Below are 26,664 nucleotides of genomic sequence, written 5' to 3'. Positions count from 1 at the left end.
CCTAACAGATGAAAAAGGGATCAAGAAAAGGTGGCAAGAATATATAGAAGGTCTATATAGGAAAGATAATATTGGGGATAGCTTTGATGGTGTGGTCAGTGAGATAGAGCAAGACATTCTGAAGAATGAGGTTGATTGGGCCTTAAGAAGCATTGCTAATAACAAGGCAGCAGGAGATGACGGTATCCCAGCTGAACTGTTTAAAATCTTGCAAGATGATTGCCAGCAAATTTGGAAAACACAAGAATGGCCATCAGATTGGGAAAAAAATCAACTTATATCACCATACCAAAAAAGGGAAACACTAAAGAATGTTCAAACTATCGAACAGTGGCACTCATTTCACATGCCAGCAAGGTAATGCTCAAGCTCCTGCAAGGTAGACTTCAGCAATTCATGGAGCGAGAATTGCCAGATGTACAAGCTGGGTTTAGAAAAGGCAGAGGAACTAGGGACCAAATTGCCAATATCTGCTGGATAATGGAAAAAGCCAGAGAGTTTCAGAAAAACATCTATTTCTGTTTTATTGACTATTCTAAAGCCTTTGACTGTGTGGACCATAACAAATTGTGGCAAGTTCTTAGCAGTATGGGGATACCAAGTCATCTTGTCTGCCTCCTGAAGAATCTGTATAACGACCAAGTGGAAACGGTAAGAACAGACCACGGAACAACGGACTAGTTTAAGGTTGGGAAAGGAGTGCGGCAGGGTTGTATATTCTCACCCTACCTATTCAACTTGTACGCAGAACACATCGTGCAACATGCTGGGCTTGAGGAATCCAAGGCTGGGGTTAAGATTGCTGGAAGAAACATTAACAATCTCAGATATGCTGATGACACCACTTCGATAGCTGAAAGCATGGAGGAACTGAGGAGCCTCATGACAAAGGTGAAAGAAGAAAGTGCAAAAGCTGGCTTGCAGTTAAACCTCAAAAAAAACTATTATGGCAACCAGCTTGACTGATAAATGGTTGCCATAATCTTGGGAGAAATGTAGAGGCAGTGACAGACTTCGTATTTCTAGGCGCAAAGATTAATGAAGATGCTGACTGCAGCCAGAAAAGCAGAAGACATTTAATTCTTGGGAGGAGAGCAATGACAAATCTCGATAAAATGGTTAAGAGCAGAGACATCAACAAAGGTCCGCATAGTTAAAGCAATGGTATTCCCAGTAGTAACGTCTGGCTGCGAGAGCTGGAAGGAAGGAACCATAAGGAAGGATGAGTGAAGGAAGATAGATGCCTTTGAACTGAATTCTGAGAGTGCCTTGGACTCCAAGAAGCTCAAACCAGTCCATCCTCCAGGAAATAAAGCCAGACTGCTCACTTGAGGGAATGATATTAAAGGCAAAACTGAAGTACTTTGGCCACATAATGAGAAGACAGGATACCGTGGGGAAGATGCTGATGCTAGGGAAGGCAAAAGGAAGAGGGGCCAACCAAGGTCAACATGGATGGATGATATTCTAGAGGTGATGGATTCAACCTTGGGGGAACTAGGGGTGGTGACAACCGACAGGAAGCTCTGGCGTGGGATGATCCATGAAGTCAAGAAGAGTCGGAAGCGACTGAACGAATAAACAACAAATGTGTTTTGTATTTTAATTCCTGTTAGCCCTTTGAATACTTGAGTAGGAAGATGGACAGAAATCAAATAACTTTTCAGGCATCCAAAATTTAGCGCTGTTTCTTTTAGAATCAAAGAATATATATAAAATATTATAGAAACATAGGCACAGTATGGGCAAACTAATAGGTTATATCATAACGAACCATATATTCCTAAAAAGAAACATCTACTGTCAGAATTGTCCCAAACACCCTGCCATTACAAATAAGGTGACACGAGTTCCTTTCTCTCCAAATACATTCAAAGAACTATCATTAACACACAGTTCAGGCTGTATGCTAGTCGTTAGCAAAAATAATTGTTTTTCTGCTTTGGTCACTCTGCAACATGATAAATGTTGCTATTTATGCAATATGTATTTATTTTATATAACTTAGAATCATCCAACTTCAAATGATTCTTGGTGACTTAGGTTTTTTTTTAAAGTAGGAAAAATAAATATATCCAAGAAAAGAAACAAGAGCACAAAGTTTCTAAAACATTCCTGCCGCTGTTCACTGTGGGATAGGATCAGAAGCAGCTTAGCTGGATTTAAGGGAAACCTATTTATAATTATACAGGTCGATGCTATCAAACCCACCTGCAGAGATCTGACTTCAAATACTACCCCAGTTCTATCAAAACAACTTTTCAGTTTGTTGCAGTCTCCTATTCCGACAGTAGATGGAACCGAACAAAAGCCCAGAGACACGCTTTACGAATGTACCATCTTTACGGGGAGGGTCGGCGTGTCTTTGTGTCCAGCTACAAGCGAGTCAATCTTCGCATCACTAAATTAGGAACGGAAATAATGTATGTATAACAAGCTTACCATCTTTCAGGGATAATGATCAAGTCGTAATTACCACCACGTTTTCCGCCTCTCCATGGCTGCTCTTGAAAAGTGGTGCTTCCCCAACCAGGTTGCGGAAGAGAAAAGCGTGACGCTCCCGAGTCCAGCCACCTTGGGGACGCGCAATTCTGTACTGTATTCCGCTTCTTCCTCCTGTTTTCTGCTCCCTCCCACTTATTTTTCGGCTGTTGCCTCAGTCCCGCCCAGCCGTGGGACACGTCGTCCCTGCAAGAGGAGCAGCTGTGCAAAGGGGAGCTGCGGCGGCCGCTTTGGGTATTTCGCGCCGACCTTTTTCAGACGGTGAGTCGGAAAGAAAGCTGGGCGGTTGCAGAAGCAGCTGGTTTGGGGAAATGCAGAATGCGGTACCCCGTTCTTGTTCCTGTTCCTTTTTCTGGACGCCTACTTTTCAGGCATCCAAATATTAGTGAGGTGAGAGACAGGAATCCCCCTTCTCTCCTCCCTTTCACGCAGAGGACTCTTTTCCCCACTGAGCAAAGAGGGAGAAATGCCCCCGCCCGCGCTGGTCTCTTCTCGTTCAGGGGTGGTAGGCCGCCCTCAGCTCAGAGTATTACTTCCCCTCACGGGAACAGATGGTATCTGAGGCTGCCGTTCTTCCCAGTTGCTCCAGAGGACAAAACAAATGGTCGGGGAAGGAGATCTCTGGCGTCCCCTTTTCTAGGGCTGCTAAATCTGCGTTCAAAAATCGTCCAGGTTGTTCCAGCGCAGATCTAGAAGCCCTACCATTCCTTGCCTTTTGTTGTGTGTATACTCGGGCAGGTATGTGGAGTGTCCGGTGATTCCGAGATTCTACAAGGTGCCTCCTGATCCCGGTGAACCAGCTGTTATGGTCTATTTGGCTGTGCAACAGCTGTTGGGTTTTGTTTGCTGAGTAGGAGGCAGCAGCCTGTCAACGGAAAGGAAAGCTGTTTCTGCATAACCAGAGCATTGTTTTTTATCTACTTTGCCTTATTTACACACCATTGTTAGCTGCCTAATTTATTACAGCTGCCACTGAAAATCTAGGAGAAATGTTGAAGTCACTTGAAAAAAACTGCTCAACTCCCTTAAGCAAGCCGATTTGATTTCTGCAGGGCAGTGCATCACACCATAGAGTGCAGTGTTTCCTGTGTGTAAGCAAAATGGAGAAACGTGGGCAGAGAAAATGTATAGCAATAATATTTAGATGTTATATTATTGGTCTGCTGTTATTCATAATATAGCTTTTCTGCCTTCAACCAAAAAGTCTATTTTATAAACAGCACTCTAATATCTCCCTTTTTAAAAAATCAGTCCATAGTAGTCCAGCATTTTTTGTTAGCTTTTGCCATAATTAGATAACTAAGGCCAAGACTGTTACAGATGTAGTCTGATGGACAAGTTAGAATTGTCAGATTAAACATTTTATTTGCCATGAAAATCAAATAATTCTATCAGTTGTAGCTTTTCATGTTATAGTGCTCAACTGCTAAAAGAGAATGAAGAATGTTAATATTTGGGCATTTATTTAAAATTTAATCTGGCAGTAGGTAAATTATGTTGTGATTGAATAGTTCGGTTAATAGTTACCAAGTATGTAAAGCTTCGTTTTTTAGAATGCAAGGAACTATCAACATAATAAAGTAAGTCTATCATGTGGTTATATTAGCAGGATACTAATCTAAATTAAAGGCCAGCTCCCACATTGTTTCTCACACTTTTCTGCTGTTAGGGGTTGTTCATCAGGTGGGCTGTTCAGCCCTTTGCCTAGACTACCTGATCCTGCTTCCAGGAAATTGATACGACTGCAGTTGGTCACTCTGGCGTCCATGACTGGAATAGCCAGATTACAGTCTTGTCAGATCTGCTTTATTTTTTATCAGAATTCTGTGATCTCTCAGCTATAACATATAGTTCCACAAACCTATGTTTGGATTAGACAGATTCATGGAGGAAATTGGCTAGCTGTTACAATGGTTATGCATAACTTTCAAAACTGGAGTCTGTATGCCTCTCCATTCCAATTATTGATATTTGAGAATATAATAGCGCTTATGTTGTGCTGTTGTCTTCTCAAAGGTATTAAGTGGTAGGCATAATTATTCACTAAATATATTTTAGTTTAATCAGACAAGAATTTGTTTCTTAATTTAATTCTAGATTCTTAATGAAGTTTGCTGTCCTTCAATATAAAAAATCCATTATCATCATTGTATGTGGGAATAATTTTATGGTTTCTACTTTTAAATAATTACTGAACATAAATCCACCCAAACATTCTACTGCAACTCATAAATCTAGTGCACTCATACAAATTAATACGTATAGCTCTCAGAGTAGAACAAGGTTTCTCAACCAGGGTTCCGTGAGAGGTCACTAGGGGTTTCCTGGGAGATCACGATTTATTTAAAAAATTATTTCAGTTTCAGACAACTTCACATTAAAGAGGTAAGTTTCATTCTTTAGTTTAAGAACACCGTTAATGCATATATACAGGCCTACACATGAAACAAATATAATAATTTTGTAACTTCTGGCCTGTATTTGAGCCTGAATGTGCAGGGGTTCCCTGAGACCTGAAAAATATTTCAAGGGTTCCTCCAGGGTCAAAAAGTTAAGAAAGGCTGGGCTAGAGACTAGAAACAAATAAGAAAGGAAGGTGTACCATTCATAGCATCTACTCAGAAATATATCAGTAGGTCTGTGTCTACCTTCTGCCCATCTATTTAGAATTTGTGTAGTGTACCTGAAGTCCAGTCACACTGATTTTTGGACTTCAAACTGTAGAGTCCTTGGTGGCCTCTGAGCCTTGTTGTTTTCTTGCAGACGTTTCATTCCCAGACTAAGCAACATCTTAAGTGCAAAGATGTTGCCTAGTCTGGCAATGAAATGTCTGCAAGAAAACAACAAGGCTCAGAGAGCACCAAGGACTCCACAGTTCAACCCTGAGCTACAAATATTTGCTTCGATTGAGACTTAAACTAATTTTAGGCACTCAGGATTCTCAGTAACATCTAAGACCAATCCAGCATATGCATCTACTCTTACATAATTAGCCTTTCCAACTGCTGTCCTGGATGTTATTATTTATATATAATTGTATATTTTTGTGAATATGTTCAGATAAAAAACCTTTTCTAAAGTTAAATTTGCAGTTTCAAAATTAAAACTTTTGAAAAGTTATACAAGCCTTACAGTTCAGCAATTAAAATATGAACATTGCTTATTCCATATATTAAAAATGGAAAAAATGGCAAAAAATGAATTATATCAGTGTGACAGAATTTTGGACTTAAATGTGAGATGCACATAGTCACTTAACTATGTAATGCTGTCTCTTAGCCATGAACTGCAAATGTGTATAATATTATAATCCCTATTACAATGGTAATGCTACATACTGAGCAAAACCAGGACATTGCCGAGCCTTCTAGAAATGCTGAAATGAGAAAATGGTTTAAGATTATACAAGTAGTAACACAATTGATAAAAATGGATACCTTGATGTTATTGCCAGTCTTCCTATTCTTCCTACTGCTAGGAAAACAATACATTTGTTAATATGTAAAGAATTTCAAATTTCAGGATATTTTACAGAAATAGATGCAGAGTAGATGCCACATTATTATTATGTATTAGTTTTATAATAGCCATACCACTTCAAAAGTCTCTGAAATCTTAACTAATAACTGTTTTACTATCTATATCAGTTTACCTTTACTGTGTTCTGAGGCATGATAATGATAATAGCTCCTATATAAAAACTTACCTCATTGTTTCACAATAGTTAGTCTTTAATAATATTATGCAATTGCAATATAAGAAATCACTAGTAAAAGCAATTATTATCAAAAGATTAATCCAGTTATATCAAAAGCAGATAAAAACAGCATAAAAAACCCACAGCACATGAACATGTTATCTCGGTAAAACAAAAGACCTGACCAAGCAGGATTACCAATAGAAAAGTAAAGAACAGCTTCTCTAATAACAGAATTCAATACATTTTACTGTTTTTCTGTCACGTAGAAAAGAAACAGCCTTTCTTGAAGGACATATTGGAGAAGCTGGCCTTTCAACTAATTTCATTTTAGAATTGTGTCTGGAAACCAACTGGCAGGTAATGAACTTGTTATAACAAGGGAATAGTAAGTAGTAAATAATTTCCCTGTACTTGTCTGAATTCACAGAAGTTTTTAAAGTTATCCAAACACATAGCACATTGTTGTAATCTATTGATACATGTCACCAAATCTGCATATCCAATTTTTTTACTATTTGTATTCAGTATCATTAACTCAAACTAACAATGTCAATTACATTCTCTCATCCAATCAAGTATCAGCGCCATGCCTACTGGAGCCATCCCTGCTAGGCATACTAGAAAGTGACTATAGTTCATGCTATGAAAAGGTCTTAAAAGATTGTTCTCCCTGATAGGTTTTATTGATTTAAAATGTGTTTTCCTAAAAATCACATGATGATGTAAATGATATTTTCTCAAGTAATTACATGCCGCACTCTCTTAAATTAAAAAATCAGCTTCCAGTATTGACATTTTATGTTATTTTCTTTAAGTTAGTTGTTAACTTGGTCATTAATACATGAAGAAAATGTTTAATGCTTATTTATATGTAATTCCATGAAATAAAATAATTTCAATTTAGTGTAATTAGTTTACTAAAATTATCTCTACATTTATTTCTCTGAATATTTACAAAAATAAACCACAGCTAGAAAATAAAATGTGCATTTACTTATATGAACATACTTTCAGAATGTAATATTATATTACTGTTTTCAGTAAAATAATTTATGAGTAAGCCTCTTAATTCCACAGTTGCCTGTGAAAGTAAAGTGAGCAATATTTACGCATATTGAGCGTTCCAAATACTGAACTATACCAAAGCCATAGTATTTCAGCTTTTTATAGAGTTTAGCATTTTATACTGAGCATAAAAATAATTTCTTACTTTTTCTTTCAATTTTTCATTTTTATTAAAAATATTTACAGACATATATCTATAACATGGAAACTTATCAGAGTTTTGCTTTTAGTTCTTCACATCATTTTGATATGACCATTTAAAATGGATCCCGGAGAGCAGGAGCTGCTTGGTGATTATAGGTACAGAAATTATTCTTCAGCAATTGATAAAGCTTTGAGGAACTTTGAATCTTCAAGTGAATGGGCAGATCTCATATCTTCTCTTGGGAAACTCAACAAGGTATAGTATCTGTCTTTTTTATTATTATTTACAAGTTTTTTTTAATAACTTCTGTTAAGAAGGTAGCAGTATCATCTATCTAAATTATTTTTAATGAATAAAGTATGGATGGTACAATATTAAAAGATCTCCCAGAGTCCCACTCCTTGGGGGGAGATGGGTGGTAAGAGAAATTTGAATAATTAATAAATAAATCTACAATAAAATGTCTCTTATAATTAAAAACTTAGAAGCTACTAGTATTTTTTCAAAACTAGAAAACAGTTACAAAAATCAGATCCTAACTTTCTGGGAGAATTGAAATATTATATTATTTCAAGTACATTGGAGGAATATTGTATGGTTGTTAGTGTCTCTTTCAACATAGAGAAGGATTCTTTGATATAGAATCTTGTTCTTTATGCTGGTTTTAAGCGAAGAACAAATGGTTCTCTCTATATAAGCATTTAAAAGCTTGTATGAAGAATAAATAAGAAATATTAAACCAACTTTATAAGGCAGGTGATGAGAGCCAGTTTGGTGTAGTGGTTAAAGCACCAGGCTAGAAACTGGGACACTGGGAGTTCTAATCCTGCCTTAGGCACAAAGCCAGCTGGGTGAGTCCTTTCTCAGCCCTACAAAGAAAACAATGGCAAACCACTTCTGAAAATCTTGCCAAGTAAACCACACGGAATTGTCCAGGGAGTTGCCAGGAGTCAAGACTGAATTGAAAACATGCACACATAGGTCAGGAGAATAACAGTTAAAAAAAAAGTTATAGTAAATCAGAAATCACTATCTTATACCTGCCAAGAAATACTACTGTAGTCAGTGATCTTTTGCCATGTTGTAATGTCTGTTATTTTCCTAAATCGAGTGCAAAATGGAGAAATAAAAACATGCATTATGGAAAGAAAATCTCATGTGACTGAAGTGTAAAACTGTAGATCATTGTCATCTCCTTCATCTACAATGTTAATATAATGCCTCTTTTTTAGAAAAATATATTTTAATCATATATTTATGAAATTGTAGCGTTAGCTTTTATCTGCCTATATTGTTAGTTTTTATTTATTAAAAACATGATACATTTTTACCTTCAAAATGATTCAAATGCTGTTACATTTGATCTGAAAAGAGGACTCTTTTCAAATACTAGACATCCTTTTTGTCTCTTTTTTTAGAGGGGCATTGTCAAAACAGGCACATGTTGCCATAAGAGGCTGAAGTCTAAACAGAGAGTAAAGTTTACTTTACCAAATATAAACCTTATTACGGCTTGGGAGATGATTGGTTTTTGTATATTTGGGGTCCTTCCAAGTACTAAATACAGTGAGATTAAAGAGAGCTCCTGTCTTCCTACCTCTGTGGCCAATATTAGCGATACTCATTAAAAGGCCTTTTGATTCCTTCAGTATTCTTAGGCTGCACATAGACATCACTCTTACCATATTTTATTTCAGATTTCATTGTTTCACTATCTTAGAACAATTTATTGTGTGTTTTCTGTGTATGTTTATTTCCTTCCAATGTAATTGCAATTCTAAGAATGAATATAGCTATACTTTTTCCCCTGCCAAATTATATTTAATTTTGTTACTAGAAAACAGTTTTGTTATAAAAATTCCTAGGGGAGATACTTCACATGGGGCTGTAATTAATCATGTTGGTTTCTTTAGAAAAGTAACAAGTCTAGGTGAATGTGGTTCCAGGGTATAATTACAAGATAGGTTCAAAAATGTATGCTCTCTTTGTATTTCTTCCTTATATGAATAGCAGTCATAAATATTTTTAAATCCTTGCTTTTCTGAAGAACAGAAATAGAATCATTATTTTACTGGCTATTAAAAGAGAACTTTGTAAAACGGCTATTTATTTATGTAATGGTTTCAGTGCAGTATTTCCTACTGTTACAGAGAAAGGAAACAATGTATTTTTATTTCTTGCATAGCCAATTGTGTTTGCATGTTTTAAAACTTTTCTTAACCTCTCCCATCCTACCCTTTTCATATGTGTGAGAGTAGCCATTTTCTGCAGGTCATTATGATACTTGAAAAATGTTCACTTAGTAGGTAAGGATTCTTGACAGTTGCAGTATTTGCTCTTGCTGATGAGGTTTACGTGACAAAAGTTATTATTTTTAAGATGTCATAATTGGTTTAGGGATTCATTCTGGTGAAGTGATATATTAAATAATAGATACAGATATTACAAGACACACCCAAGGGTTTTGTGATCAGTTTTTATAAAGATCTCTGGAACTCTATTGGGGAAAGCTTCTTCATTTTAATTCTCTTAAATAAAAACATTGCTTTGGTTCCTAATTCATGGTGATGCAAATTTAATATGTAATTCTCACCATTATTTTACAGGCTCTTCAAAGTAATTTGAAGTATTCCCTCTTACCAAGACGCTTGATTATCAGCAAAAGATTGTCTCAATGTTTACATCCAGCCTTACCTAGTGGCGTGCATATAAAAGCATTAGAGTCCTATGAAATAATATTTAAAATTATTGGAACAAAATGGCTTGCAAAGGACCTATTTCTGTACAGGTAAGCTTTGAGGATTTTTTAAAGCCAAGTTTTAATGACAGTCCTATCTCCATTATCTTCTAGGTAAGGCCCAGTTAGTGGAAATTGTTTCTAAATAAATTTCTGTGGATGTGAGGGTGATCTGGCTGCAACAACTGTCACCCCGTTGATCGCCAGGGTTGATTCGGCTGATCTGGCTGGCTAGGCAGGTGTCCCCTTCCTCCCTAACTGCTCCATGTGCATCCCTCCTAAAGCTGCACGCTCAGTGGAAGAGGATGTCCATCCCAGATAGAAGGAGTGTACTGATCTTCAGTCAAGGGTATATGATAGCTGCGCTCCCCTGCTAGATCCTTCAAACTAACTTAAATTTCTGTGAAATGGTTCAGTACATTCTTAAGTTAGATGGTGTTAGGAATCCTCATTAATTGGTATATTAGTGTGTAATGTTAAACCATACTTAGTATGGGGAAATATAGTATAGCTTAGGATTGCAGGTTCCAATTGCCTCTCTTCCTTCAGCTCTGGCTATTCTGAGAACACCAGATATCTCTTAGATTAATTACAGCTTTGCTTGAATTTTAATTATGGTTAATATAAACTATGAGCTTGATGAAAAAGGTCAACTTAATCAACTATAGTTGACTAGTTTGGAGAAATTACACTTATGTCTAATCACAATTTCCTTAGTTTGCATATCAGAACATTTTATAATCAACATAAAATACGTAAAAGCAAAACTTCCAATCCTCTCAAAAAGGGGATGACAGATTCATTTTAGCTTGTCCTCATAATAGTTTATAGTTTAGTATCCAAGATAACACAGGCAAAGATTGATTTTGCCCTATACCTCTCTGTGTCTCTCCAGCTCAGGCCTTTTTCCATTGCTTGGAGCTGCAGCACTGTCAGTGAAACCTGTCTTGCTCGATTTGTACGAAAATTATTTTCTTCCACTCCAGAAATCTCTTCTGCCCAGTCTTCAGGCCTTCTTAATTGGCCTTTTGCCTGGTTTGGAGGAAGGGTCAGAATTCTATGAAAGGTAAGGTATTTCTTTCACATAAAAAAGTAAAAAAACTGAAATACATTTTAACTCTATTTAGCAGGAATCTCCAAATTACAGCTACTTTTCATTCCATGCCTACAGTGGGAATTGGTCCAGGGGAAGATAAGCTACTAAAAATAAAGCCAGGAATGCAGTACTACATCTTCTTCTGTTATTTGGTCAGGGCCATATATTAAGCAGAAGCTTAAGTGCAGATGATCAAGTTTTCTCTGGTATATACTGGGAATTAAATAGTAATTAAAGGTTGTACAAGATAACATATGCAACAGACCATAATCATAGTCATGATGAAGAAACATTAACATAGCTAGGAAAAATATAAATAGCAAACAAAATTCAAAGTAACATCCAAAATGGAACATTTTACACATAAGTATAGTTTATTAAATGAACCAGTTATCTGCACTCACACCATGGTTTATAATCCACAATGGCTAGATTCATTCAGTACACTAAGTCAATATCAGGCAAGCTATAATCTAGTCAATTAAAGACTTGAAGCACACACTCTTGTCAGCAAAAAAACCTTCAATAGATTAAGATTCAGTTCTGTTCCATGTAGCTTTTCATGCAAACAGTAGTTTAGGAGTTAAAACCCAATAGTAGAGATTATTGAGAACATGGTAGATCCAAATATTGATGATTCTTCAGTGTAAATCAAGAATTACTTCACCTGCCAGGTTCAAGTTGTTGTTGAATAGTTTAGGGAACAAAATGTGGTATAAGTATAAAGCAAAGAAATTATCAATTATCTCCTTTCTTTGGGAACAAGAATAATACAAAATTCCCATCACATAATATTATGATCATCAGTACTAAAGAACTTTTGAGAGATCCAGAAGAACTAAAAGAATTATCGTCCTCCACCACCCTCACTGCCCTAGACCTCATTTTATTTCCCAATAGAAATCAATTACCACTCTGGCCATGTCAGGTAGTTTCTATCCTAATACTAGGCTAGAAGCAAGACTGAAAAAGATCTACCCTATTTAGATGAAATGTTGTCTGTTTTCAGAAAATTCTTGCTTTTAGCGTTTACTAAGTTACTTCTTTTATGTAAAGATCTTGTAAATTAATATTAGATTTGAAATGAAAGCCTCTACCTTCAATGTAGAGCTGCTGTAGTCTGGAGATCTCCTTCGATTTCTGCTCTATTTTCCAAACATTGCCAAAAATACATTATTTAATTTGTATAATAATCAATTTTAGCTTGTACAAAATTAATTTACTTTAATTTTGTAACAACGTAATCTCTTTACAGGACTGATGCTTTGCTTGTGAAGTTGTCCCTGGTAATTGGCAAAGAAGTGTTTTATTCAGCCTTGTGGGGCAGTGTCTTGGTTAGCCCTTCTGTAAGACTACCTGCTTCCCTTTTTGTTGTCAGTCATATCAACAGAGCAATACCTGGAAAGCAGCAGAATTATGTAATGGGAACTGATGTTAATCTCACAGTAAGTTAAATAACAAATAATTTCTGGTTTTTATATTATAAATAAATAATGAAAGAAACATGGGAAAATTGCATATAAAATCATACACTTGGAGAAGTAATATAACTCCCTTCATTTGCATTTTCATAATTCAGAATTGCTGAAAATTGTCTATTCACAGGGGCTATTCTTTCTGATTGGATTTTATAGATAAGTGTGGCAATTCTTCACTTTCTTTGTCACCTCTAATTTATTACCACAGTGATATAAATGAATTGGTAGAAATAGGTAGTATTGGGCTCTCACAGCTCTTTGACACTCAAGAAATTTTGGAAAGATTTAGGGTGAAGGCCCAGCTGCCTTCTGCATGAACCTATATCCTCCAATTGGTTCTTCACTGACATACAGAGTGGAATGGTAGCATAGATAGCAGGAAGACATACTATGATGAAATGACTAGCAGATCCTTGGAACATGCAGTAGGGAGAAAAACCATTACAGGAGAGAGTTGGGCCATTACAAAAAAAAGATTCCTTAGTCCATGGAAGAGGGGAAATATGACAAAGAGACTCAAAGTAACTCCATCTTAATTATACTAGGTATAAGTTGATCTGGAGAATTGCTTTGAGGGGCTTTCAAGATTCAGTTACATTGCCCTATTACAATAAATATCTTTCAAGAAAATGAAGTTGCCTTGCAGAACTTGACACTAATTGATACTCTATGTTACTGTCAAAACTATGAGATTTGTTTAATAAAAAATATAGGTTTCTAATTTTTGCTATTTGTACATGATTATTGTTATTATCTATGCCCATTTTCTCTTAGTTTTACTCAAAGAATACAAACTTGTTTTATTTATTTTAAAATATTGTCTGCTGTAATACATAAAGTCTTGCTAGTTAACATAGCGAAAATAAATCTCACTTGATGGAAGCTGCCAAAGCAAGTTTTCTCCTGCTCGCTGTACGTTTGCAGTCCCAGGCAGATACCTTTAAATGTCTGTTACTAGTGCCATTGTGCTGAATTAGGTTAGTCATCAATACTCAATATTTGTCCAGTTTTTAGTCATACTAGAAAACTGTAGAAAAGATGTTCCAGTTTAGTGCAATGTCCTAACCTCTTTTGAAATAATTCCAGATATTTCAGAACAAGATACACAAATGTAGCTGTTGTATTTGTCTTAAGCATTTATTTTCTATGCAACGCATAGCAAATATGTGCTCATTAAAATTCAGTCTATTACTCGTTACAATTTGTATGTTCTTTCCATAACTATCATACTAATTAGAACCAGTGACTGCATTCCATGGAGTTTTGTGTAACATTTAAATGTTAATTCCCTGCTCAAGTGTGCCTAAGCCCTTGTGTAACTATTTATGCAACATGGAGATGGAGAATGCATGCATGCATACCTATCATACTATTCCATTTCTGTACAACATTATGCGTAGCACAGAAAAGAAATAGGATATAATTAGCCAAAGAAAGGCTGAAGATAAGAAAAAAAGAAGACAGTTTCATCAGCATCATTCACTACAGTTCTGTATATCCTTCTATCCTTGTTTCTACCACATCCCATACATCACTGCATACAGGGTCGTTTGTTTAATTTCTCACTTCTCTCTTTTTGAGGATCTCATCAGTTCCATCCAACCACAACTTTCTTCCTCTTCATAGATTCATCTTGTGATTTGATTCTCATAATTCTCTCCATATAAACAAATCACCACAAAGTTCTTCTTTCATAGTGATCACCCATTTCTGTAGTCAGTCCGTGTTATTTCAGCATCCATTCTTGAACCTATTTAAGAAGCGTATGAAAAACAAGAAATAGTTATTCCTATTACATCCTACAATGTTTCTCCTATCATACTGATCTATCACTTCCATATTTATTTATTTATTTTTATCCCACCTTTATTATTTTCATAAATAACTCAAGGTGGTGAACATACCTAACCTAATATTCCTTCCTCCTCCTATTTTCCCTACAACAACAACCCTGTGAGGTGAGTTGGGCTGAGAAAGAGTGACTGGCCAAAGGTCACCCAGCCAGTTTTCATACCTAAGGCAGGACTAGAACTCACAGACTCCTAGTTTCTAGCCGAGCACCTTAACCACTAGACCAAACGGGAGAAGAAGTACACTGTTATACACAACAATTTTAACTTCACTGCTTGTTCTTTTTTAATCATTTATTCCATGCAACAGACCACATACTGCTACCATGTTTCTGCCAGCTTTTGTAATCTTAAAATTCCTCATCCATTTCACCATATTTAGTAAACATTTTACCAAGGAACACAAATTCATCTAGTTGCTCTTGATTTTCACCATTTATGTATCATTTGCAATTGTTCAGTCCATTTTCCCTGACAAACACAACTTCCTTGGTCTTTGACACATTAATTATAATTTCATATACTTTGTTTCATCATACAGTTTATATAACATTCAAATAAATTATTCAGAGGTAACCATCCATTTTACCATATTTAGTAAACTTGTCAACAAAGAAGTATTCATACATTCATATCCTCAGATAATTCCCCCTTAATGTCACCACATACATTCTTTATACATTTCCCTTTAAGTACATTAAACAAACGGGGGGCCATAACACATTCTTATCTTATTCCCAGCTCAATGTTAAACCATTTGCTATTTTTGTCAGTGCTTTGTTTCCATTATCTTTGTCTTTCTTATGCATTCAGTAATCCATATTCATGGAAAACATCCATAATTCAAGCTTAGGTAAAGGTAAAGGTAAAGGTTTCCCTTGACGTAAAGTCCAGTCGTGTCCGACTCTAGGGGGCGGTGCTCATCTCCATTTCTAAGCCTTAGAGCCGGCGTTGTCCCTAGGGACACTTCCGGGTCATGTGGCCAGCATGACTCACGGAACGCCGTTACCTTCCCGCCGAAGCAGTACCAATTAATCTACTCACATTTGCATGTTTTCGAACTGCTTGGTGTGCAGGAGCTGGGACGAGCAACGGGAGCTCACCCCGCCGCGCGGTTTCGAACCGCCGACCTTCCGATCGACAGCTCAGCGGTTTAACCCGCAGCGCCACCGCGTCCCCTCATAATTCAAGCTTACTCACTTTATAATACACCTTTCCTCAATCAGCAAACACATAGTTACATTTCTTTCTCACATTCAGATATTTCTCAATTACTTCTTGAAAAGCAAAAATACGGTTTGCACATTTCCTGCCTGGCACAAAGCTGTCCCACACTTCCCAACTTTGTTCTTTATGACTTTTTGCACATTATGTTAGTATGTATGCCTCCTGCTTTGGTGAAATGCAGGCAATAGTATGTTGCTGTTCAAGGTAGTCTCTATATCTACCCTAGCTTGCATAGAAAAACATGAACATAATTAGGATGAAACTTGGCTTGTGAAACTTCTACTATGTTGACCAAAGGTTCCAAATTGGTTGGGAATATTGCATTTAGCACAAGTATGGCTTACTTTCCACTTTTTTTTTAACTAAAGAGCATTATGTTTACTGAAAATGAGAATGCAAGCTATGTCATATAATGAACCATTATCCCAGAGCAGGTTTCTGAAAGAAAAAATGCTATATTTTTAAGGATTCTTACCAAGCTGTTTATATGAGGAACTTAGTTCTTTTGAATGGAAGATGCCCTGAATTGTGGTTGTTTCCTCAGTTTATGTTCATAATAATGTCGATTAGAAACTTGTCAAACATAAGTTCAGAAACTTTGACTTAAGCTTGTAACCATGCCCTTTTCTAGTACAGGGCCTGCAGCAGATGCTTTGGGCTGCAGTTGGTACAAAATGCTGCAGTCCAGTTATTGACAGGTGTTACCTGCAAAAGGCTCTGCACTGGTTGCTGATAGGTTTCTGAGTGCAATTCAAAGTACTGCTGTTGCCCTATAAAGTCATATGTGGTCTGGCACCATTGTATCTTCAGGATCACAACCTCTACTTTGAATCAACCTATCTGGTACAATTACCACAGGGTGATAATTGATAACTCCTCTTGTTACTTCATTTTTGTTCTAGATACAAGCTATTTGTGGGTCAATGCTGGATTCAAATGTTCTTGTACAAAGAAACACTTTGGAACTGGTTCTCTTCTTCTTCCCATTATATTCTTCTTTGGTAAGCAAATTATTTTTATTCTATTATTTTGGCTTGAATTTACATTGCAAACTCTAAGGAAAATGGCACAAGACATGTTATTTAAGCCTGAGGAATCATTATGTATTGATAAATCAGTTGTTTACCAAATACCATGAAGGGTTCCTGGTCAGTTACTCGTGTGTACCTTTGTGTTCAGTAACCTGATGTTTACTATTTGAGGCTAAGATTTATGTTACGAGAAACCAAATAGGTTGGGACTCCAATTTCCAAAAGATTTGGAACTGTCCTTCCAGATGCACTTAACACAGTCCTGACCAGAGTAATACATTTATTAAAGACAGTCTAAAAATAATTTAAATAATAATAATACTACCAGATACAATATTTTTAATCATCTTGGGAAGGTATAGTAATCAGTGTTGTTCTTTCGCAGAAAATTGAATTTGTTATTTAATATTGCATAGACACTGGCTATTGGTACATTTTCTGTATATACCAGCCAAGTCTAGGACTGATTTTGTTTTTTGTTTTTTCAGTATCATTCCCACTTCCCACATACACTTCAAATAAACTTTTGCTGAGTGTATGCTAAGAGAGTTGTATATGTGTTTTCCTTTAAACCCAGGAGGTAACTAGTCCTTTAGATGCATACTGCAACTCTGCCTCATCATCCAGCCTTTCCTGGATGAATGTACAGATTCCTTTGTTTTAAAGAGTAGTCAAGACTTAATCCTATATCTGGTGCAAGATGTAACTGTTGTGTAACCAATAGGAAACAGTGACGATAATGCTATTGCATTATTGCATACCTGTATATGTGCATGGGGAACAGCCAGCAGGGACCAAGACAACCATATTTGATACAAAAGGGAAAACTTCTTAAAAAGGAGGGGAGAGATGAAAAAGAGACTGAAAGGAAAAGTAAAGAGGGACAAATCTCTTCCTAGTCCCCAGAGGTTATTTAAATTATGAAGAAATGGAATTCTATTCCAGAACCGGAAATCCTTTTCTAACTAGGAGACAAAAAGGAGCACAAACTTGGGCAGAAAAGTATAAGGTAATAATAGGAATTCAGAAAAAGAGAAGCATATGGCCCAAATATACATAATTAAATAAGGGGGAACTTATAAGAACTTTAAATATATATATATAATTGAAGCACAAAATCAGTCAGGAGAAACCAGATAAATTATTTGCTTCTGCCCTTATTATTGAAGCTATATGATGTGTACTGAGTTTCTCAAGGAGGGAGTTGGAGCAACTGGGGCAAATCAAGGTAACAAGAACATACTTTTGGATATGTTTAGAGATTACACTGTAACAAATCACCAGGTTCTGGTGGTATCCTCTCAAGACAGACTTGACTCAGTGTTACCTCCAGGTCAGTGGCAGTATTTCTTCAAAACCTGGTTGCAGAGAAATAACAGTGGGAGAGAGGCAGGTCTCCATCTCCTGCTGGCCAGCCACTGTGAGAAATAAAATGATGGGTTAAAATGAACCTTGGCCCAATCTAGCAAGGCAGCTTTTACATTCTTATGAATGATTTAGTTTGGTTCTCATTTCACCCTGCCCCCACAAAACAATTAAAAATGAATGCCAGAAATCATTCTTTTTTAATGAATATATCTTATATTGTTTTAATACATTTATTTTAATAACTTATATTTCGTATTTTTAAACTGCTTCAAGATGTGGCTTCATGGGAAGCAATATAGCAATATATTGAAAAAATAGATCAACAGCTTAATAGGCGTAGGTTACAAAACAGTAGTTTGTAGGCAACTCACTGCTATCTAATACAACCCTTAACCTTTTCTTTACAGATTGTGAATTAGGTATAGGAGTCATGAATTGTGTGAATGATAATACTCTTAATGTTGCTGGTGTTTTACTGTCATATTATGTGGTTTGCTTCTGCATTTTCTGTTGTGTTTTAAATTTTGTTAAAAGACGTGCCTTTCGCTTACTTATTGGTTCTTTGTTTAGGACCCAAATGAAAGTGCTGTTCCACTGTTTAGGTCTGATGTAGTTCATCTTCTGTCAGCAGCTGTCCAAACTCTCTTAAGAAGAGATATGTCACTAAACAGAAGGCTATATTCATGGTTGCTAGGTATGGTACAACATATAGTTATTATTTTTACATTATTTAATTCTTATGAATTAATTTTCAGAATAAGATAGCTTTTGGGATATTAAACCTCAAATAGTGGTGCAGTGATCTAGCTTATATGCTTACAAAAATATCTCTGTTATTCTTTGTCCTCAATTAATTCATTGGAAGGGAAGTATCATATGCACACCTCCTTGTGTATGCAAAGTTACACTTCTAGTGACGTGCATGGAAAAGCTTGTTTGCACAAGAATTCTATGATAGTAATGGATTTGACCAAGAATAATGAGAATAAAATCATAAATGAAGAAAAAACTTTAGTCTGTAATATTAGGATTCGTTCTGTGAACCCTGACAAGCTAAATGTAGTGTTATTATGTCGTAACATTATCTATTAACTAGACTGCTATAGCTCTTTCAAAAACTGTTGATCAAGTCCAGAGTTAACATTATATGTGAATGTAGCCAGAAATTAGCGGTAAAACTGGATTATTGGTTATTCATTAATTAGTTATTCTTTTATAGCTTGGCAAATTCTACAGACAACTGGCTGTTGACTATGGATTAATGTCTATACTCTTCACTCAATCATGGCTGTCGATAAATGATAGAGAATATGCTTTGTATACTGATAAGGTTCAATCCTGACCACTGTGTTAAGCTAGGAAAAATTCCTTCAAATAAGCATCTGCCAGGCTGTTTAGGCAAATTTTAGCTTGCTGCTGTACTGATATATTATGCTATTGCCTTTACAAGGCCAAGTGCTCAGTGAGAGTGCTCTAGCCGGAGTAGATGAAGCTAGATGGGGCTGATTCAGATATTGGACAACTAGGTCTATTACTTCTTTACAATTCTGTGTAAAGAAAAAATGTCTAGCATCATAGTTTTTGATACCCACCCATAGATAAATAATTATTTACATGACTGAATATTTTTCCCTCTGTACAAATTATGACTATATAAAATTATATTTGGGATGTAGCTTCACATTAAATTAATACCATCAGTTCTGTTTTATATTAAATGAAGATATGTTACTAATTAGTTTTAAATTCATTATTTCAGTTAGCAAGAAATTATTTGATTTTAGTCAGCTTTCGAATTGGGTTTTCTTTACATTATAACTTTAATGCTCCTGTTCATGTTTTCTCAACTATAGAATTGTTGTTCTCTTTGCATATTTGATTTCTGTTTATTTTGAAGCAACTGCTACGCAACTAGCTGAAATGTTAATTTTTGTTCAAGAATTTGAAGGGTAGGTTTAATTATTACTGTAAAGCATTGTATTTGATTAGGTAAGTTCACATAAAGCCCAAAAGATAGTATGACTATCTTCATGGTATGAGTATTATATCCATTAAAGCTATTTTTAGTTTAATATAATTCTGTATAAGTGACAGAAGTCTAGTTCATGTTGTACCTGTGAGTAACAGATTGTATTATGGGTATTACCCCTTCTAGAATTAAATTATGCATGTACATAGTCCTCCTGTCAAGCTGTCCTGAGTTGGGCAAGAACCTTCCAGATGTTTGGCAAAAATAGCTAGAAACTAGTCTCCTATTATAATTCAGGGAAGCGAGTCTTTACATCCAGCTAATTAAATGGTACTCTCCTGTTTCAAGTCTCTCTTTTTCTGAGCATAGCTCTGCATAGACATGATTTAGTCTTCTTCTCACACTCTCTCAAGCCATTTATAGAAGGCAGTTGCATTTTATATTTTCTGCTGTGAGAATCTCCTTCAAAATCTCCTGCCACTAATCAAATTATGGCATGAAAAATGACTAGGAGAAAGAACCTAGTCCTCCTGTTACCAAACGCAACAGATTCTATGCTGAAGCTGCTCCTAATGGCAAGAAATAGCTCTGGGGAAGAAAGCTGCTCATCTTTTGCTGTGATTTCTTGTCTTATTAATTAAAACTATAATGCTATATTGTATTTTTTTATTTTGTCTAGTTATAATTATCTTTTTTTAGGTACTGATATCAAAGGAAGTAGTTCTGTACCAGATTTATCTATTAACACATCTTTAGAAGATTATACCCGCAATTTTTTTGAAAAATATTCCAAAGAACTTTTGGTTGAGGTAGGTCTATATAATACTCTTTAAAGGATGAGTTTATTAAGTGGTGACAGTCTAATATTATGTTAATAAATTATCATTGCTATTGGTTCTAGCTACTAGTATATAGTAGCAGCTTTCAGAATCTTACATGGGATGAGTGGTTCCCATTCAGTTCCAGTTGTAACATATTAGAAAGAAGTGACCTTGTCAAGTCACTAAATGCAGTGGAATAGTGTTCTGCCAAAGCAAGATCAAAAAGAAAGCACTGAGAATTCTGGAACTTCAGGAGAAAAATGGTCTTCAATTGATTTTACGCTCTGGGCTGGATTAACTGGATAAAATTTTATTAACTGGATTAAAAAAAAAAAATTTTTTTTTATTCTTAAAATCTTAGATTATTTCAGTTGTACCTGCACAAAAATGCAGTGTTTTTCCCTCTGCTGCAGGAGTGCTGTACTATTAACTTACTCATGTGTCATTCTGAAAATAGTGTTGAATGTTTCAGATTGCTCTTCTTTCTTTTTAATTAGGTTTTGATAGCATTTTGCTAAGAAATAATTACTTAAAAGGTAGAGAAGTGCACAATGCTGATAATTTGCACTGTTGTCAATATTTTGGTGATTATTAGGGTTTGATTGAACTACTACATCAGAAATTTTCAGAATCTGACTTGGAAGAACAGCACCATGCATATTTGAAACCGTTCCGCATCCTCATAAGCCTACTTGATAAGCCTGAAATAGGTAAGAGAAAGATGCATTTCTTCAAGCACTAAATATGCTAAGCCACAGTATGGGAAATTGCAGGTTCCTAATAGTTTATTAGTAACATAGACGTTTGTCAATCATTTTAATTTAATGTTATCTAATATTACAACTTTAAATTTTACATTTCTTAAATTCATTTCTTAAGAAATGAACTGAATATTAATTTGTATATGACATGGAAAGAATACCGCATAATTCTCCTTAGCTTGTTTTCTGATTTTCCTGTCTTCATTCATAGACTTAATATACTGTATCATGGTTAATGTTGCTAGGTGTCTGTCATAGGTTGAGAAAATGGTATAGGCAGATCTTTCCAGTTGTTTAACTAAGAGAAGATAGGATACTTCCTTGGTCTGAGAGCAGATACCAACAAATGAAAAAGTATGTAAAAAATGTAAGTCAGATATTAAATTTCATAATGAGATCATATAAATAAACCAGTAAGCTCCTTGCATAATTCACTTGTTGTATCAACTGAGGCTATTTCTTCTGCGAAGTAAGAAGAAGTAAGATATACTGAAGTACAGTAAGATATACTGTAACATAAAACTGAGCTATGTGGAATATTGAGATTCTGTTACAGAATTCTGTAAATTCTGGTTACATTGCTAATTATATCTGTGAAATCCTAACAATACTTTAACATCCTAACAATACTTTAACAATTCAAAACACTGAATTGCCAAGGACAAGTTGTGTTAATATTACTTTATAATAAGATTTTATTCCCATGTATACATAAGTCTTTAAACATTGGATTGCTTTATATTTCCCCTATTGCAGGCCCACTAGTTGTTGCTGACTTGTTTCTTGAAGTGATCAGAGCATTCTATAGATATTGCAAGGAAACACTAGGTTCTGATCTTGAACTTAGCTATAGTCAAACTGGGAATGTCCTTACAAGGTACACTGTAAGCTTTTTTGTTGTTTGTTTAGATAGATAGATAGATAGATAGATAGATAGATAGATAGATAGATAGATAGATAGATAGATAATACATTTGTATGGTTTGTGTGTAGAGTTTTTTTTTCTGGTATTTGATATATAATATATTCTAGATCAGTAGTTGCAAAAGTCTTTCAGAAATATGAAGTTGTGTGGGTTAACACAATGCCAGTTTGGTACAATGGTATTGTACCCAAGGCATTGGGATAGAAACTGGGAAACCATGAGCTCTAGTTCTGCCTCAGTCATGAAGCCAGTTGGCTGTTGTGGCTACTACTACTGCACAGACTTAAAGCAATTAAATCAAAACAGAATGTATCTTCAGTAATCTTAATAAATTGGGATTCTTTTATCCCCTGGAGAAGTGCTAGAGGATTGTCAATTAAAATGAAATCCCATAATACTGCTTGAATGCAAAAAGGAGAGTGATTGTGTTGGAAAAGACTGGTACAAAACCTGGTCCATTTTATAACTCAGACTTAAATTTCAGGACAGGTATGAGCTTAGGGTTTCAGTTTAATTTCTGAACACCCAGTTCCAAATTTTTGTACCAACACTTAAAAAATATATTTATTTGTTTCTAAAATACTATGCCTAACATTAAAAACATATATTTACTAGATGTTGATTCTCTTTTTAGTGCAATAAAAGAAAACAAGAATGCATCTGAGATTGTTAAAACAGCTAATTTGTTGATCACATCCTTAAACACAGATTTTCTCTGGGATTATATGACCAGATGTATTGAAGACTGCTTAAGGTAGTTATAGATCTTGTATTTTTCCTTTGGAGATAATTGGTCACAAAGCAACTGAATAATAAGGGAACAGTAATAATTTATCTTAAATTCCGAATGCAAAAGACATGCAATTTTGGGCCTGTCATAATATGCCCATGTAATATCATTGCTCTGCAAGCCACATTGGCTTCCAATAAACTGAGTATCACCTATAAAGCCCCACATGGTACAGGGCCAGATAATCTGGGGAACCACCTGTGTCCAATTGCGCTGCTCTACACACTGGATCGTACACGATGGACATGCTCCTGGTCCCTTCTGTTAAGCTAAGTCATCTTGTGGGAGCCAGGAGACATGCTTTCTCTGTTGCAGCACCAGCACTGTGGAACAGCATCCCCCATTTGGATGGCCCCTACACTATTAGCCTTTCACAACATATTAAAAAGCTGACTTTTTCTCAAGCCTTGGGGCTAGGTGGGTAGGCAACCTCTAGTGTTATCTCTCTCTGTAAAATTGAAGTTTTATTGGGACTTCTGGCTCACTGTAAATTGTGAGCAATGAACCAAACACCGAGCAACAATTTTGATTGTTTCTAATTGTTTGGTTCATTGCTGTTTTATTACTGTAGCCACTTGGAGTCACTGCAGCAAGATGGACAGCCATATAAATTGTCTAAATAAGTAAATTTATATCTACCATCTGGCTCACTTGGTTTATATTGAAATGCTGAACAAAGTCATATTTATTTATATGAGGAGGAGATTTCCAGGAAAAACCAGGGCTATAGTTAGGTTTGGAAATTGGGGGGGGGGGAAAACCATCCTGTAAGAAGGCAGTGGTAAACCACTTCCATAATACTGCCAAGAAAACAAAGTTACCAAGTGGTTCAGCTTTACCTAAAGGTGAGTTTACCTTTTTAAAATAGGAAAATTGCATTTGATTGATTAGGTCTATGTTAATGGAAGCAGGTGGGATTTTCTATCTTTTATTTTTTCTTTTTTGTGGGGAATATCATGTCATATTTAGGGTCATCTTCCACAGTAAATGTGAACATATCTATAGTTGTTCTACTGAAATTCAAATACCTACTAAAGTATGCTTGCCTTTCTCTCTACTGTGTTTTGGGAAACACAATGATTGGTTTGGAAAACAAAATAATAATATCTAGAGAAGTTTTTAAAACAAATATTCCTTGGAAGAACTACATAACAGTAATAATGTGTGTATTATGTGTATTACTGTTTTTAATTGCATTTCTACTGAAAATTGCACTATGATCAAACTCTAATGAAAAGTTTTTTTTAAAGGCGTCCTTTTCCTTTCAGTGGCAGAAATAAATCCACACAGACACAACTTCTAACTAAGGGTGCAACAGTTTCAGAACTCTGCATACTAACAGTGTTTCTTCTAGATGTGATACCACTGGTAAGTCAAAATGTTTTATTTTTTCTCCTAAGCCTTTTATGTAAATTAGTTCCTTAATATGTACAGATGTGTTTTACTTGCCAAGAAAGTCTTTATGCTGGGGTATAGTCCCACTGGAGTTATTTGGAGTTTTATGACATGATATATTTAATTACTATATCTATGCTGTGTTAAATTATGAGAAACATTTCATTTCATTTATTAGATTTGTACTTTGCTTTTCTACAAAATAAGCAGCAACCAGTAGAAAGGAATAAAACTACAAAACAATTCAGTTAAACCAAATTCACAAATAACATAAAACTTAAGAAGAACCACTTGCAACTCAAATGTGTTCCACAGTTTGTGACCAATAAAAAAAAAAGGCTTATTTTCAAGACATGGATTTGTACCATTACCAGAAATTGGTTTTCACTATGCTTACTTTATGCTTCAATCTTATAGCATTTCCAGATTGAATAATCTTTAGGAATGTGGTCAGAAATTATTGTAGCTTGGTGATTTATACTGTTTTGATCATGGTTACTAATATTCATGTTTTTCTTAGAGGATAATAGCAATTTTTAGCCTTTTAAAACAATATAATATATTCAGTTATTCACAATTAATTAATGACATACTGGAAAATTATATCTTCCACAACATCTGTAAATCCCTTGTTTATCGATATGTATTTTATTCTTTTATTCTTTTTTCCTGCTTTCTTCATCTTATTTGTTTATATGTGTTCCATAAAAAAGAGAAAAAAATTTAAGAAGACTCATTTTCATTAGCCAAACAAGTAAGGCTTTGCAAGCAGGGATAACTGGAAGGATTTTTGAAGATCCTAATATCCAGATAGGCTCATTGTGAGACAGGTAATTGTCTTACATAGACAAGGCCTATATTGTGTAATCATTTAAAGATTAAGGCCAACTCGTTGAATTTAATTCCACAGTAATGAATGCCTAGTATGGCTCTTGCGTTATTGATATGATATGATCATAATACCATGCAAAGTTGTTGTTGTTGTTTATTCATTTAGTCGCTTCCGACTCTTTGTGACTTCATGGACCAGCCCACGCCAGAGCTTCCTGTCGGTCGCCAACACCCCCAGCTCCCCCAGGGATGAGTCCGTCACCTCTAGAATATCATCCATCCACCTTGCCCTTGGTCAGCCCCTCTTCCTTTTGCCCTCCACTCTCCCTAACATCAGCATCTTCTCCAGGGTGTCCTGTCTTCTCATTATGTGGCCAAAGTATTTCAGTTTTGCCTTTAATATCATTCCCTCAAGTGAGCAGTCTGGCTTTATTTCCTGGAGAATGGACTGGTTTGATCTTCTTGCAGTCCAAGGCACTCTCAGAATTTTCCTCCAACACCACAGTTCAAAAGCATCGATCTTCCTTCTCTCAGCCTTCCTTATGGTCCAGCTCTCGCAGCCATATGTTACTACAGGGAACACCATTGCTTTAACTATGCGGACCTTTGTTGTCAGTGTGATGTCTCTGCTCTTAACTATCTTATTGAGATTTGTCATTGCTCTTCTCCCAAGGATTAAGCGTCTTCTGATTTCCTGACTGCAGTCACCATCTGCAGTAATCTTCGCACCTAGAAATACAAAGTCTTTCACTGCTTCTACATTTTCTCCCTCTATTTGCCAGTTATCAATCAAGCTGGTTGCCATAAACTTGGTTGTTTTGAGGTTTAGCTGCAAGCCAGCTTTTGTACTTTCTTCTTTCACCTTCATCATAAGGCTCCTCAGTTCCTCTTTGCTTTCAGCCATCAAAGTGGTATCATCTGCATATCTGAGATTGTTAATGTTTCTTCCAGCGATTTTAACTCCAGCCTTGGA

General features: G+C 35.7%; 2 protein-coding genes across 3 annotated transcripts in view; one reads left to right on the top strand and one right to left on the bottom strand.

The window, feature by feature from the left end:
- Window positions 1-2,591, bottom strand: part of SETD4 (SET domain containing 4) — a 32,197-nt gene extending 29,606 nt beyond the window's left edge. Inside the window, exon 1 of the mRNA XM_063305378.1 lies at window positions 2,443-2,591. Coding sequence (XP_063161448.1) covers window positions 2,443-2,445 — 3 coding nt within the window. The 5' untranslated portion in view covers window positions 2,446-2,591. The remainder of the gene's footprint in view (window positions 1-2,442) is intronic.
- A 55-nt stretch (window positions 2,592-2,646) lies between these two features.
- The window catches only part of DOP1B (DOP1 leucine zipper like protein B), a 59,910-nt gene continuing 35,892 nt past the window's right edge, over window positions 2,647-26,664 (top strand). Inside the window, exons 1-12 of one of the 2 annotated variants that reach the window (XM_063305380.1) lie at window positions 2,647-2,763; window positions 7,498-7,667; window positions 10,019-10,200; window positions 11,045-11,215; window positions 12,501-12,690; window positions 16,703-16,801; window positions 18,770-18,893; window positions 20,868-20,977; window positions 21,585-21,699; window positions 22,507-22,627; window positions 23,310-23,429; window positions 24,734-24,833. In XM_063305380.1, the coding sequence (XP_063161450.1) occupies window positions 7,530-7,667; window positions 10,019-10,200; window positions 11,045-11,215; window positions 12,501-12,690; window positions 16,703-16,801; window positions 18,770-18,893; window positions 20,868-20,977; window positions 21,585-21,699; window positions 22,507-22,627; window positions 23,310-23,429; window positions 24,734-24,833 (1,470 nt within the window). In that variant the 5' untranslated portion in view covers window positions 2,647-2,763; window positions 7,498-7,529. The remainder of the gene's footprint in view (window positions 2,764-7,497; window positions 7,668-10,018; window positions 10,201-11,044; window positions 11,216-12,500; window positions 12,691-16,702; window positions 16,802-18,769; window positions 18,894-20,867; window positions 20,978-21,584; window positions 21,700-22,506; window positions 22,628-23,309; window positions 23,430-24,733; window positions 24,834-26,664) is intronic. The other variant, XM_063305382.1, reaches the window with a different exon arrangement.

The sequence above is a fragment of the Candoia aspera genome, chromosome 5 (genome assembly GCF_035149785.1).
Source record: "Candoia aspera isolate rCanAsp1 chromosome 5, rCanAsp1.hap2, whole genome shotgun sequence".
NCBI lineage: Eukaryota > Metazoa > Chordata > Lepidosauria > Squamata > Boidae > Candoia > Candoia aspera.
Note: the sequence above shows the minus strand (reverse complement) of the source record. Positions and strands in the feature narration are given on the sequence as shown.